The sequence below is a fragment of the Alexandromys fortis genome, unplaced genomic scaffold, assembly GCF_014885135.2.
Source record: "Alexandromys fortis isolate MF-2015 unplaced genomic scaffold, M_Fortis_MF-2015_v1.1 scaffold_232, whole genome shotgun sequence".
Lineage (NCBI taxonomy): Eukaryota > Metazoa > Chordata > Mammalia > Rodentia > Cricetidae > Alexandromys > Alexandromys fortis.
Window position 1 is genome coordinate 1066402 of NW_026068110.1, and position 16068 is coordinate 1082469.

General features: G+C 34.8%; 1 protein-coding gene across 4 annotated transcripts in view; it reads left to right on the forward strand.

Moving 5' to 3' along the window:
• Ptpn4 (protein tyrosine phosphatase non-receptor type 4) overlaps nt 1-16068 on the forward strand; it is a 181470-nt gene that overhangs the window by 142675 nt on the left and 22727 nt on the right. For all 4 annotated transcript variants that reach the window (XM_050124440.1, XM_050124438.1, XM_050124439.1 and 1 more), the window contains 4 exons: nt 1371-1517; nt 3082-3210; nt 3757-3905; nt 10617-10752. In XM_050124440.1, the coding sequence (XP_049980397.1) occupies nt 1371-1517; nt 3082-3210; nt 3757-3905; nt 10617-10752 (561 nt within the window). The remainder of the gene's footprint in view (nt 1-1370; nt 1518-3081; nt 3211-3756; nt 3906-10616; nt 10753-16068) is intronic.

The following is a 16068-nucleotide window of genomic DNA, read 5'->3' on the forward strand; positions in this document are numbered from 1 at the left end:
TTTTTAGATTTTTTTAAAAGTATATTTAGTCTATATACCAATGCTGTAGGAGTAATGTCCCTAGCAGGTTATGGGATAAGGTCCCGTTAATTGTTTTATTGATAGTATATAAATATTCTGAGTCCGACTAATAAAGTATAAATACTTTTAGGTCAGTCAAAGTCAAATTTTGCTGTCAAATGATTTTAAATGAAGTCATATTTAAAATGCCTTCAAGTCGAGGACAAGTCTTAAAACACCAGAAGCAGTTTTGCATTTCATACTATTGGTATTTTCAGAACTATAGATAAGGGATTATAGATATATTAGCAATTATCATTGAAAATACAATCCTGTGTGTTGTTGGTTGACGTGTAGGTGGGTAAAACATCTCTAGAGGAAGTATCGTATTTTCAGAATTTAAAGTATGCATATGTACACTTTGATCCAACATTCTCATTTCTTCCTGTTCTTATTTTCAACTTTGCTAAAAATGTAAAGTTTATAGAAGTTTTCAGTTTAACCTTGTTATTGCTAACAAACAAATTAACAGTGCCATAAAGTAAATTACAGTTTTTTTTTCTGAAGGGATATTAAAAAGAAAGAAATTTAGGGATTAATTTTGACATTACCTTTTAAACAATAGGATCATATATTGTGTGCTATCATTTTAAAAATAGTTTTACATTTTTAAATAGTTTCTATGTGAAAGAGATACTAGAAGCTAGATAACTGAAATTTGGTTTGAGAGAGATATATCAAGGATACATCATTTGGTATTCTCTGCATTGCTATGGGTAGATATCACCTTGTTAAAATCAACCTCAAATGTAGTTTAATTGTATTCTCCAATATTTTTCTTATTTCATTCTATACACAAGTTTAAACATCATCCTAATAGCTCTTCATGTTCTTTTATAAGATATTTCATATGAGAATTTTTTCCTCAGGAAATTTACTAATAAACTATTTATAGATACTTTTAAAATATTTTCTAGCAAATTCTCTGCCTCTAAAACAAGTTTCTCTGTAAAGCTGTCCTTTAAGTCACAGTCATGCCAGGTATGGTCATATATATTCTTATAATGTTTGGGAGGCTGGACTACATAGTGAGACTTTGTCTCCAAGAAATAAAGAAAAAGAAAAAAAAATGTGGTGTTTTGGAAAATATTTGTTTTTAAGTTCCTCTCTCCACAATTGAATGATGAATATGTTTGACTGGAAATTTGCCAGGAAATTTTCTTTACAGATGAAATTATTAATGAAGATTATTGTGCTAATGAGTTTATTGAGATTAGTTGTGTTTAGTTTAATATTAATGGATGATTTTCATCTTCCCAATCATAGTAAAAAGTCAAAATGCAAAAAATGTAATGTCTTTTTCTTTTTAGATGGAAATTCCTTCTTCAAGTATTATAAATCAGTACATTGCTTGTCAAGGGCCATTACCACACACTTGCAAAGATTTTTGGCAAATGACTTGGGAACAAGGCTCCTCCATGGTTGTAATGTTGACCACACAAGTTGAACGTGGCAGAGTAAGCTGTAGTTGAATATTACCCATTACTTGGGCTCTTTTCAAATTACATTGTATTTATGTACTCAGAATATTCTTTTTGTAGCCTGTAATCTTTTCTTATGGTTTCATGACTTGATATTATAGCTAAATACTTCAACCCATACTTTTGTTAAAAAATGTTATCATTTTTATCTTTCTTTAAAATCATGTATATCTAAGAGGCCTTTGTATGGAATATGTAAAGATTTCTTACAAGCTAAATGTTAAATGGCAAGATGATTTAAAAATTTGGCATATGGTCTAAATAGACAATTACCTTTGATGGTACACCGTCCGTTAAGCACATAAGAAGATATTGGATTTCCAAAAGTAAATGTAAATCAACATCACAGTGAGACACTACTATGTATACAGTAGCCTGAGTAGAATAAAAGGTAGGCAGAGTGTTGATATAGAGTGGAGAAAGTGCAGCCCTGCACTGGAGAAGTGTGGTAGCTATCAAAAGTTAAACATAGTATTTCTGTAGGGCGTCAGTTTCAGTACTGTATATACTCAAGGAATTGAAGAGATGTCCATGCCTTCACAGAATTAGCCATGAAATGGAAATTCACATATAACAAATAAAATGTAGTATGTTTAAATTACTGAAGAATATTTGATAATAATAACTGAAGTACTGATACTAGAATTTGAAAGAGCCTGGAGAACATTGTACTAAGTGAAATGTTCTTACAACAAAAATTATTGTATGATTCTACTTTTATGAAACATCCAGGATTGGCTATTCCATAAGTATAGAAAATAGATTAGTAGATGCCTAAGTTAAGAAAGAGAATGGAATGGAATAGAATGCACAGCAAATACTAATGAATATAGGGTTTTAGGGTATGGTAAAAATGTCCTGAGAGTATTTAGGGTGGTGGTTGTACAGTTCTATGAGCTATACTAGCAGCAATTGCACTTTAAATGAGCCAGCTATATGATAATAGGACTAGGATTAAATAGTACATATCACACATGTTCATACACACCTGTGGTAAAACTAATTAGGATATAGGCAAACAGATTGCTTACTATTACAAAGGGTTGTAATGTGAATAATTACTGGGCGAGATAGCTAAGTGTGTAAAGTGCCTGCCATGCAAGCATGGGAACCTGAACTCAGGTCCCCAGCACCCATGTAAGAGGTATGGTAGCATGTATCTATAGCCCTAAAACTGGAGGGCCAGGACAGGTGGATCCCTGAGCTCATTGTCCAAATAGCTAGCCCAGCCAAATTGGATGAGCTCCAAGAACAATGACGGACCCTATCTCAAGAAAAGTTAGTGATGGAAGACACCCAATATTGGCACACACATGTGTTACATGCACACTCATATATGTGCATGCACACATTCATACAATACATACATACACACACAAAAACATTAGTAGTTGGAAGATTTAAGTGAAGGGTATATGAGAAATTAATTATTTTCTGCAAAATTGAAAGTTCTTAAAAATTAAAGTACTTGAAAGTCAGAGAATTTAAATTCCTACACCTAAGTGTATAATTTTGTGTAATTGATCCTGTTGGTAATCAGGTTAAATGTCACCAGTATTGGCCAGAACCCCCAGGAAGTTCATCCTATGGATGCTATCAAGTCACCTGCCACTCTGAAGAAGGAAACCCTGCCTATATCTTCAGGAAGATGACACTATTCAACCAAGAGGTAAGGTGTCAAGAATGTCTGTAAAGACTTTGAAAGCTAAAATTATTTTTAATATGAGTTAGTGTGAAATAAAAATTACTCGACTGTTGATTAGAAAGATGATGGTTCAGTAGTTAAGAACACTTGCTGCACAGTCTTCAGCACCAGAGTTCAGATTCCAGCACTGATATAACAAGCCAGTCACAACTGCAAGTCCTATAAACCCAACTCTGAATATCAGAGACAGAATGATCCCTGGGGCTTTCTGGGTCCACCATAACTACGAGCAATGGCTGGGTTCAGAGAGAGACCCTGTTCAAAAAGGAAAGGCTCTTCATACATTCACATAGAAAATCAAAAAAGTATAAGTAGCCCTTAAAAGGTCGCAGCTATTTCTGTGAAATCCTTTCCTTCTGTTGAAATACTGGATTTTAGTGCATTTTTACAGTATGGCAAGAAGAAAAGGGAAGGTGTTGATGTTCTCCTTCTAAAAGTAAAATGACATGAATGTTTACACTTTACAGGTAATTCCTATGTCAAAATGTGTAACTTTTCATTTTCATTTAGAAAAATGAGAGTCGTCAACTCACTCAAATTCAGTACATAGCCTGGCCTGACCATGGAGTACCTGATGATTCAAGTGACTTTCTGGATTTTGTTTGTCATGTACGAAACAAGAGGGCTGGAAAAGAAGAGCCAATTGTTGTTCATTGCAGGTATTTTATTTCCTGCCCTTAATAAATGAATAATGGCTGCTAGGGGAATACATACTGTATTTTGGCCTTTTATTGTGATTACTACTGTGATATTTAGAGTGAAAGCTGTGCTCTAAGGGTGGAAGACAAAGGAAATATTCTAATATAACAGTGTCATAAACTATGGGAAGGGAAAAATAGCTAGTTTTCTAGTTCTTTTCCTATTTGAATATCTCTGAAATTAGAATGTGTCTTACAACTGGTAACTTAGATCTGATGTAATACTACCTTTATCTTCATGTGTTTGTGTTGATATAACAAGATATTCAGAACGGTGTAATATATAACAGCAGGAATGTAATTTTCAGTTTTAGAGTGCAAAACTAAGTGTGACCAGCAGAGGCCACTAGAACACAGACATGGGAATTTAATAAAGTGAAGATAGCCCTGTGGGCCTCTGAAGTTTAGCCAGTAAGGAAAGCTGAATCAGATCCAAATTGTTCCTTTGTTTGTTTCTTTCTTGTTTTTGTTGTTGTTGGTTTGTTTTTGTTTTGTTGTTATTGTGGTGTTTGTTTTTTTTTTTTTTGCCCTTGTGTTTCCTCTGGATTTTTTGCCCTACTATACTTTTGTTGGTATTTTAACTTTATCTTACTGATGTTTTTTTTTATTGCTTTAATATTTTTGAAATGAGGTCTAATATAACCTATACTGGTCTTATACCGTTTTTGTAATTTGATCAACCCTGAACTCCTGATCCTTGGTCCTCCACCTTCCCAATTCTACGGTTACATGTGTGTACTGCCATTCCTGTCTTAAAAAAATAAAACTTTTATGTCTTTATCTTTTCAATTCCCTTTTTATGTTTATCTGTGTTTTTCATTATTCAACAAGCTTTCTTTTTCTCGTTTTAATCTCCTGTTTTTTCTCTTCCCTTTTATAACTTGTGTTTACTCTTCTTTTTCCTTTTATTTAACATTGGGTTTTTTTTGCATCTGTTTTCTCTCCTTTACTGACTTCTTCCTTTATTTTATTCATTACTATTTCCATGTTTTCTCTAAATGATTGTCAACTTCACAGTTTACTTTCCATTACTTTTGCCACTTTCTCTTCTTTGGTCATTAATGGTATATTATGGGCTTTGATCTATTTGTTTATTTGTTTTTGTTTTTCAAGTTTTCAAGACAAGGTTTCTCTGTGTATCTCTTGCTGTCCTGGAACTTGCTGTGTAGACCAGATTGGCCTTGAACTCAGAAATCTGCCTGCCTCTGTCTCCTAAGTACTGAAATAAAGGTGTGATCTACTACTGCCCGGCTGGGCTTCGGCCAGTTTTAACTGCATGTCACATTCAGTGTGGTGTTACTGTTGGTGAGCCAATTTGTTTTCATATCCCTTAGTGGTACTGCAGGAAGGCTTAGCCTGCAAGTGTCGGCTACTCACTAAGCAGATCCCCAAAGAAAACCTGAATGGAAATCCACTCCAACAGAAGCACAAATTAGGACACAGACATAATCCTCGGTTACTAAATTCAAAGATACTAAGACAGATAAAATGTTGGGTGAATTCAAACATTTTCCTGTAGAAATTATCAATAACTTCAAGGAAGATACAAACAAACAGATGAGTGAACTAACATTGGGACTTGGAATTAATCAAAGAAATTGGGGTTAATGAAAACAAATAGAAATGTTGAAAATGAAAATCTCAATAGAGCAAATTTTTTAATAAAATATAGAATGTAAAAAGCAGCACCAATAGGCTAAAGCAAACACAACAGAAATAAAAGAACATCAGGATTGTGGACCAGTCTGAAGAGTGCTATCCACACTTGAAGGCTTGAAAGCAAACAAACAAAGGCACAACCAGAGCTTTCAAAACTTGTAGGCCACAATCAAGAGACAGAACCTCAGAATCTGGGGTAAAAGGAGTCAACATGAAAGCTAATGGCCAGAAAATCCAGTCAATGAAATTAGAGCAGTTTTCCAAATCTAGGGAAGAAATAAACATCTAAGCCCGAGAATTATTTAGAACCCAAAATTACATGACCAGGGGAAAACCTCTCCATGCCTCAAAATGCCAAAAATATAAAATAAAAATCAGTATTAAAAGCTGTAAGAGAAGCCGGGAGGTGGTGGCACACGCCTTTAATCCCAGCAATTGGGAGGCAGAGGCAGGCGGATCTCTGTGAGTTTGAGACCAGCCTGGTCTACAAGAGCTAGTTCCAGGACAGGCTCCAAAGCCACAGAGAAACCCTGTCTCGAAAAACCAAAAAAAAAAAAAAAAAAGCTGTAAGAGAACCAGAGCCAGGCATAGTGGAACATACCTTGATACAAAGGCAGGAGGATCCTTGTGAGTTTAAGGCTATAGTGAGCCCCTTTCTGAAAAAAATGTAGGTAAAAAAATAGCAACTCAGTTATAAAGCCATTGGCATAGGGACTTGAGAGATGGCTCAGCAGTTAAGAACACTGGCTGCTCTTGTGGAAGGCCTGGGTTTGATTCCCAGCACGCACAAAGTGGCTCATAATTATCTATAAACCTAGATACTTGATACTTTCTTCTGACTTCTTGTGCCAGGAATGTATGTGATGTGCATACATAAATACATATGTGTATATATACCTCAAAATAAATAAATAATTCTGATAAACAAGGTTGAGATAGTAAATTGTTTGGCGAGGGGGCAAGCACATCAGAAATTGCAGTGCCAGAAAAGCGTGGAATAGTATATTTCAAGCCCTGACCGTGAATAACCAATCAATCTGCTGTATCTAACAAAGCTACCTCTTATGTGAACAGAAATAAGGACATTTCAACACTAAAACAGTTCCTGATCACCAAGTCTGCATTGCAAAAATATTTAAAGGGATCCTAAAAAAAAAAAAATGAGGAGAAAAGATAGATTCAATCAAGAGAGCACAGGAGAGATTAAATTTCATGAGAGGACTAAATGAACAAGGTATACACATAGTAAGACAGTGCAATTGCTAATGCAGATAGTGAAAGTGAAAGAACAGACTATTAATCTAACAAGCCACAACAACAACCTGTAAGATTATAGGAAGGAAGGAGGAGGGAATGAAAAGGAAAAACAGAAGAACCGTGCCTCTAACATAATAAAGACGAACTTCAACAAACCTGTAGCCAACTTTATTCTAAATGCAGGAAAAACTGAACACATTTCTTCTATAGTCGGGAACAATACAATTTGCATATTTAATATAGTGCAATATAATATACTTTATTCAGTATAATCTCAAATCTTAGCTAGAATAATGAGATAAGAGAATGAGATGATATAAGTCATAATAGAAAAAGTTAAATTAGCTCTAATTTCTAGGCTTGTGGTCCAAATTTGAAAGATCTCAAAGATTCCATGAAAAAACTTAGCTTTGAAAAACACTTTTAGCAAAATAACAGGATTTAAAAAAAGAGAAAAAAACATACAAAATAGGCATCTTTCATATATACAAGTAACAAATTTGTCAACAAAGAATTCAGTTTATATAAAGTTTTAAATACTGAAAAAGTAATTGAATACACTGAAAGTCGAACAGACCTCCCCATACTCTGGATTTCCAGAATAATTGTAAAAATGTCTGGGTTACTAAAAGTATCTTACAGACTGAACATAAGCCTTGTCAAAATTCTAATGACATTCTCTACAGAACTGGAACAGACAATCCTAAAACTCACATGAAAGCACAAAAGACCCCAAATAGTGCTCTCCTCATCATAGCACTGAGTATCGCAGTGCCTGATCTCAAACTATACTACATTGCTATAGTGAGCAAACTACTGGCATCAAATGGACGTGGAGACCAGTGAACTAGAATAATGGGCCCAGAAGTAAATGCATCAGTTACTTCTACCATTTTACAAGTGTTTAAAACATACTTTTTCTTTGGTAGCATAGGTCTCTTGTTAATAAAAAAATTATTCTTCAGCTCCAGCAGACAAGAAACAGTCTATTCTTAATTCAAAATATCATATGAACAGCCTTGGTAGACTATTTTGAGGGACTCTAACTTCCCTCTGAAACTTTACAAGTCAGGCTTCCATCATCTTTGTTGCTTTCAACATTTTTTTCTAAAAACTCATTAAGCTTCAAACACTTAATAACTTTTTCAGCTCAAAGCTTCAAATTCTCCACCTTTCTCCCATAAGGCATAAAAACCACATTGTCAGGTCCACCACAGCAAGGCCTCACTCTTAGTACCAGCTTCTGCTCTAGTTTGATTTTTCTCTTGCTATGATCAAAACACTACCCAAAGCAACTTGGGAAGGAAAGGATTTACTTTACCTTAGTAGCTTATTTTTAATCATGGAGGAAAGTCAGGGCAAGACTCACAGCAGGAACCTAGTTGCAGAAACTGAAGAATGACCACAGTGGTTACTCCTTTAGGGCTGTTGACTTGCTCACCTCCTTTTCTTATATAGCCTAGGTGCACCTGCCAAGGGCACTCCCACAGTAGTCTGGACCTTCCCATATCAATCAGCAATTAAGACAATGGCCCACCAACATATTCCTACAGGCTCTCGGTGGAGGGAGTTCCTCAATTGGTTTCTTCTTAGGAGACTCTAGTTCATGTTGCGTTGATAAAAAGTGACCAATCACACATATATTGGAGAAAAGACAACCTACTCAATATATGGTGCTGGACAATCTGGATAGCCACTTTTAAAAGAATGAGACTAGATTCATATTTCTCACAGTGCATAAATATCTGTTTAAAATGGATCAGAAACCTTAATATAAGACTTGAAAATCTGAAACTCCTAGAGTAAAACATGGGTCAAACACTCATGGCACAAGCAGAAACTTTCTGAAAAAGAGTACTAGCAATACTAATTATAAAATAATGTCAAGAATCAACAAATGGAACTGAATCAAAGTTAAAGCTCCTGCATGACAAAGGAAATAACCAGTGGTGTGAAGAGACACTGTTTGCCAACTGGAGATCTGTCAGGAATACTACCTAGAAAGAACAATAACAAAATATCCACTCAGTAAACTAATAGTTCTCAAAAGAAGAAATACAAATAGAGCTGGAAAGATGGCTCAGAGGTTAAGAGCACTGGCTGTTCTTCCGGAGGTCCTAAGTTCTTCCGGAGGTCCTGAGTTCAATTCCCAGCAACCACAAGGTGGCTCACAACCATCTGTAATAAAATCTGGTGCCCTCTTCTGGCCTGCAGGCATAAAAGGAGGCTGAATACTGTGTACACGATAAATAAATGAATAAATAAATAAATACAAATAGCCAATGAATGTGTGAAAAAATGTTGGACATCCTTTAGTTACCAGGGAGATGAAAATTAAAACTAGATGACATTCCATCTCATTCCACTCAGAATGGCCATCATCAAGAAAATAAATGATGGTGAGGATGGGGAGGAAGATGAACCCTTATTCACTGTTACTGAGAGTATAAATTGCTCCAGCCTCTGTTGAAATCAGTATGTAGGTTCCCTGAATATGGAACTATCATATATAATCACTGTTCAGTAAATACTTGAAGCACTGATGCCAGGTCTACATACATCACAGAGATTCTTAAATGTTTGTACTTATTGCTACACTAATGACAATAGCCAAGGTATGGAACCAGCCTAGATACCCAACAACAGGTGAATGAATGAGGAAATGTGCATATGGACAATGAATTCGGTGTAAAGAAGAATGAAAATGTCATTTATAACAAAGTTGATAGAACTACAGATTATTGTATTAAAGTAAGCCAGGTGCAGAAAGACAAATTTTGAGTATTTTTGCTGATATTTACTGGAAAAAAAAAAGCATATGACAGGCAAGTAAGAAGAAGACTACAAGATTGAAAGAAAAGGGAAGTGGGAGAGTTAATGGGAAAGCTAGAATGTTCTATTTTTTGTCATAGAGTATCTAGATTTAAATATACACATGTACTTAAATGTATACATATGACCTGAAAGCAAAAAAGACTGATGGTGGAGGGAGATCTTTGTGGCGGGAAAAGGGAGGTAGTGGGAGGAGGTTAAATATGAGCAAAGTATCATATCATACATGAAAAATGTCATGAAATCCATCATTTTTTATTCTACCTAATAAAAAAATTTAAGAGGCCAGTATCAGGGCTGGAGAGATGATGGCTCAGTGGTTAAAAGTACTTGTTTCCACAGAGGACCAGGGTTCAGTAACCAGCACTCACATGGTGACTGACAACCATCTGTAACGCCCATTGATGAGGATGTTACCTTCTTCTGACCTGCAGGCAACAGGCACATGCACATGGTGTACTTACATATATGTAGCCAAAACATTTACATTCATAAAAATAAAATATTTCTTTAAAAAACAAATGAGATTCAGTGTCAAAAATGGTGAGATATTTGTGGCTTCTTTATAGTAGAGAAATCTTCAATAGCTACTATAGCTATGCTTATAGATTATGTATCCAGGAGGTTTTTTTTAATATCTCAGTGGTAAGTTCGATATAAATTAACTTTGTTTAAAACATTGACTTATATGTGATATAAAACATAATTGTCATTTATGTAATTGTTAATGTATTATTTTAGATCTACTTTGCATTTTAAAATGGTTTTAAAATATTTAACAGTTGACTTTCTTCCATGAAGTAAAACCTTAAAATGAAATTGTTTTTCTTTATTGTGATTTGGTACTTTGATATTTCTGCAGAAAAACCACAAGTTTAACAATTGGACCACTAAAATGTTGCACATCTCTCTCTCTTTTTTTAGTGCTGGAATTGGAAGGACTGGGGTTCTTATTACTATGGAAACTGCCATGTGTCTCATTGAATGTAATCAGCCAATTTATCCACTAGATATTGTAAGAACAATGAGAGATCAAAGAGCCATGATGATCCAGACACCTGTAAGCACTATATTTCATGTGTACATGTATCTTCTACACATGCTTGACCTACTTACCAATCTTCATTCTATATCTTTTCTTTTACACACAGACAAACACACATATTTATGACAGAGTCCTACTATGTAACTCAGACCAACCTAGAACTCACTCTGTACCCCAGGCTGGGCTCCAACTTCTCAGCCTCCTGACAATTATATGCCTTAAAGCCTACCTCTAAATTATACTTCCATATTTTTAATTCTTACTCAGAAATTATTATTCCATATTTTAATAGTCACCATCACTTGGTACTGTAAATAAAAATGCAGTGGAAAGCTGCCATATCCATTCTGTCATATATTAGGATAGCAATGCCTGCTCGCTTCCTGGTTCCATTTAATTGGAATACTTTTTTTTAACCTTTTACTTTAAGATGGTTATATTTAAAGCTAAAGTAAGTTTTTTTGTGGACAGTAAGGGATATATTTTTGTGTCTTGATTGGAGAATTGTGGCCATAACGCTGTTTTTTGGTGGGTTTTTTTTTTTGTTTTTGTTTTTGTTTTNGGTTTTCGAGACAGGGTTTCTCTGTGGCTTTGGAGCCTGTCCTGGAACTAGCTCTGTAGACCAGGCTGGTCTCGAACTCCCAGAGATCCACCTGCCTCTGCCTCCCGAGTGCTGGGATTAAAGGCATGCACCACCATCGCCCGGCCTTAAAGCTGTTTTTGAAAGGTATGTATTGATTGTAGTCATTGTATTTTATTTATTGATTTAGTTGTTTGTATTGTTAGTTGTACCAATAATTATAGCATCATAAGCTATACTTATTCCTTTCTTCAGAACTAAATATTGTTTCCAGTATTCTCTACAGGGCTAGTTTGTTGGACACAACTTTTTTTTAAAATATTTGTATCATGGAAAGTTTTTGTTTATCTTTTAACTATATCTGACAGTTTTGCTGGGCACTTTAGTCTGAGCTAGCATTCATGGTCTTTTAGAACTTGAGTATATTGTTGTAGCTTCTTGTAGCATGAATAATAAAAATCCAGAGAAAGAAATTGGGGTTCAAGCTGAAGATCAGAAAAGTAAAGCAGCCAATCACTAGAGACACCTTTTACCTTTACCAAATCTTCGACCGAAAGGGCAAGATCCTATCTCCACAAATCTTCAGACTCTACACTCCACTGAGTTCCTGTCTCTTCCCCTTTATATTCCTTCCTCTCTCTAGCCAGCCATTTTGCTCCTGTCTCTACCTCCCCAGTGCTGGGATTAAAGGTGTGAACCACCACTACCAGGATCAGTCTTGTGTAGCCCAGGATAGCCTTGAACTCACAGAGATCTGCCTACCTCTGTCTGTTTGGGGATTAAAAGTGTGTGCCACCACTCTCTAGCCTGTATGGCTAGCTATTGTGGCTATCTTGAATTCTGATCTTTAAGCAAGCTTTATTTATTAAAACACAAAAAAGATACCACTATATTTCCTATCTTTTGTCTAAAATAAAGATGGTTATAACTAATATAAGAAAAACTATGCAATAACAATCTATACAATGCAATATATAATAACAATAAAATATATAATGTATACAGGCAATAACAGTATATAATGTATACAATAACAATATATAATGTATACAGGTAATAAATGCATCAGTGATGTCTAGTCCATTTACATTTGACAAAATCAGAGAAAATACTCCATTAGCTATCCTATCTTGGTGAATCCAAAGTCTTCTACCTAATTTATTTTCCATCATAAAACTTGCTTTCTGCATCTGGTAATCAAGGAAAACTATAACTATCTAGTCATCAACTCCCTCAGTGATTCAAAAAGGAAATAATATTAACTGAGTAAGCAGAAAGTGCAAGGAACAACTTCCAATAAATGTAAGAAATATAACAGAAACAAAGAAACAACTGGCTGCCTGGACATTCACCCAAAGTTTCTCGTCAATATTGGTGCATCCATCTTCAGACTACAGGCCTAGAATATTCAACAGACTATTCTGTGAAGCAGGATATTCTGAAGGGCTGTTTCACTTTGTCTTGACAATGTCTGGCAGTCACTCTTTTTTGTGTCCTGCTTGTCCAATTAGGACAACATACTGTCAGCAGTCAAGCCAAGGGCATTTTCTTGCCCACTGGCTTAGATTTGCCACAAAGAAAGTAAACTCCATGTGGAGTTTCTTCTATGTCCATTATCTTCTCTGAAGTAGATTGGTTCTACCAGGAACAGACGTGGCTCATTGTCTTTTAAACAAACAAACAAACAAACAAACAAACAAAAAAGAGCATATGTTATTAAAATATCTTAAATGCCATATTTGGTAGATCTCTGAGGTGTTTGAAGTTGACCTATCTATCTAAAGTATATTTTTGTATGACCTTGAAAACATACCTAATCTGACTACAAAATCAGTTGTAATAGGTAATTATCTACTAACCTGTATTTCCTTATTATCCTAAACAGTTGGTAATAATAATTTTCAAGGAATAGAAATTTGTATTACATTGTTAAATGACTTGTTTAGGTATAATACCTTGAACAAGAAGTATATGTCAGTACGTTCTACCAAATTAATCTCAAATTTGTATCAATATACAAAATTTGCATACAACACACATAAGTCCACTCCAATGTAAAATATTTAAAAATAGTGGTTGCTTTTTAAAAGTAGACTCAATAGTCTATCTTTTTATCTTATTTCTTTTCAGAGTAGATTCAATAACCTACCCTTTTATCCTATTATATCTTTATCCCTCTTTTTCCTTTTCCAAACAAGAACCTTGAATCTAATTTTCTTTGGTTTTCTTTTTTTTTTTTTAAATAGTGACAAATATCCGTAACAAAATGAAAGAATAAAAGCCACCCACCCCATATCTTGGGAATATGGTTTTTGTCTTCTTAAATTTACTTTCTGCTGTCTGGGGAAGAGGGCTTCTTTAGGGGATCCTGAAAAGAAAAATTTGGGTTGTCAAGTCTTGGGAGAGGTAACTATACCATTCATTTGTTGTCCAGTCTCTGCGCACATGGAAAGTGCAGGGTTACTCTCAAAGTTCTGGCTAGAGTAATCTGTTAGGCTGGATCATCTCAGTTAGACACCTCGAAATTGTTCTAAGCAGTTTGTAGTCCAAAGCTGATCTTTACACGGTGTTTTTCAGCTTAGTGGTGTTATAGTCCTGGAGGAATCATCATTGTTGGGCCCCCATCCTCCTTTTGGAGACTTCAAAAGTCGCTGTTAGACCTGCTCATGATTCATTGTAGAAAACTGATAGAGACTTAAGCCCAAAATCATGTACAGGAAAGTAGATGAAACCTTTTTCTAGAATTAGTTAGTACTCTATATGACCATTAATATCATGACAAAAGTTTAAAATATATATTAATCTTATGAAATGTAAACCTTATAAAATGTATAACCTTAAGAAAAACTGCTATAGAGTCATTATAAAACCAAAGAATTATGAGCTTAGTATCAATAAAGTTGTCCTTAAATATTTGTTTTTCTTCTGTCCCGTATTATTTATGGCTCTACTGACATGACATGGAGATTTTGGATTTTACTTTAATAAACTTGCTTAGGTTTAGAGAAGGAGAGAGCCCACTTGAACTCCAAAGCCAGCTTCAATTATAATTAGACGGAGACCACAAAAAGACATATTTGCATTATATGTCTGTAGAGATCAGCAGAAACGCCAGGCAGTGGTAGCACACGCCTTTAATCCCAGCACTTGGGAGGCAGAGACAAGAGGATCTCTGTGAGTTCAGGGCCAGTCAGGACAGGCACCAAAGCTACAGAGAAGCCCTGTCTTAAAAAAAAAAAAAAAAAAAAAGAATAGCAGAAACAAACATTTAGGAAGATTTATAACGTTTTATCCTGTTGGAAATGGGATATCCCAATAGGCCAATTTACTCTTTTCTTTGACACATTTTTTTTTCTGGATGATTTGTCTTTTTCCTTAGATGTCTCATTTGTCCAGTGGTCTTCAGATTCCTTAGCTGAATACTTTTATTCTCTTGAAAAGACAGAAACAAAACCCTTCCCCAACCCTAATTTTGAGGAGATTGTCTTTGGGCAAGTTATAGTGATCAAATGAAAAGCATTTGTTAGTTTTATATGTTAGTTTAGTTTAAATGATCTATCAGCTCTTCTAATTGAGAGATGTCTCTTGTTCAAATTGAATTTTTATCAATTTTGATGGTATCCCTAACTTTTCTTCTCCTGTGGAAACAAAAGCAAAACTCCTTCCCCAAGGTAATATATGTTCTGTTTTCCATTCTGAAGTCAGTGCATCTTTAAAATATATCAGCTGATTTAATTCTTTTGTTTTTTTCTACTATCCAGTGTTTCTCCACAGTTGTTGCTTCTTTCTCATTAACATTTAGAAAGTTAATAAAGCATTATGAAATCTATTTCTGGGGGTATACATCATCCCTTTCTGTTTATTTAACATAGCCTTCAGAGTTCAATTTGATTTTTCTACAACTGCCTGTATAATTGTGTGATATACCTGTAATATGTTTTATATTATAAGCAAAAAACTGATTCATTTTCTTAGAGACATATGCTGGAGCATTGTCTGTTTTTATTTGTACAGGTATACCCATGATGACCATAACTTCTAGCAAAAGTGTGATTACTGAATCAGCCTTTTCCGAGCTGAAAGCAGTTGCCCATTGAAAACCTGAATAGGTATCAGTGGTGTGGTATACATATTTTAGTTTTCCACATTCTACAAAATGGAACACATCCATCTGCCCAATTCCATTCCTTTGAGTACCCTTTGGGTTACTTTCTCAGGTAGTAGTGTTTGATTATATCAAAAACAAGTAGTATATTTTCTTATGATTTTCTTACCTTGGTACCATGTTCATGGAAAAGTCTTTTTTTTAAAAAACTTTTACTATTGATATGACATTCCTTATAAAATTCTCAGGCCATCAACATGTTTCCAATCTATCATTGTTATCTTATTGGTGTAGCCAGAACTTCAAGAACTATGTTGAATAGATTTGGAGAGAGAGGACAGCCTTGTCTTGGTCCTGGTTTTAGTGGAATTGCTTTGAATTTATCTCCATTTAATTTGATGGTGACTGTCAGCATGTTGTATGTTGCTTTTATTATGTTTAGATATGATCCTTGTATCCCTGATCTCTCCAAGACCTTTATCATGAAAGGGGTGTTAGATTCTGTCAAATGCTTTTTCAGCATCTAATGAGGTTATCATATTTTTTTCAGTTTATTTATATGGTGGATTACATTGATAGATTTTCATATGTTGAATTATCCTTACATCTTTGGGAGGGAGCTGACTTGATCATGGTGAATTTTTTT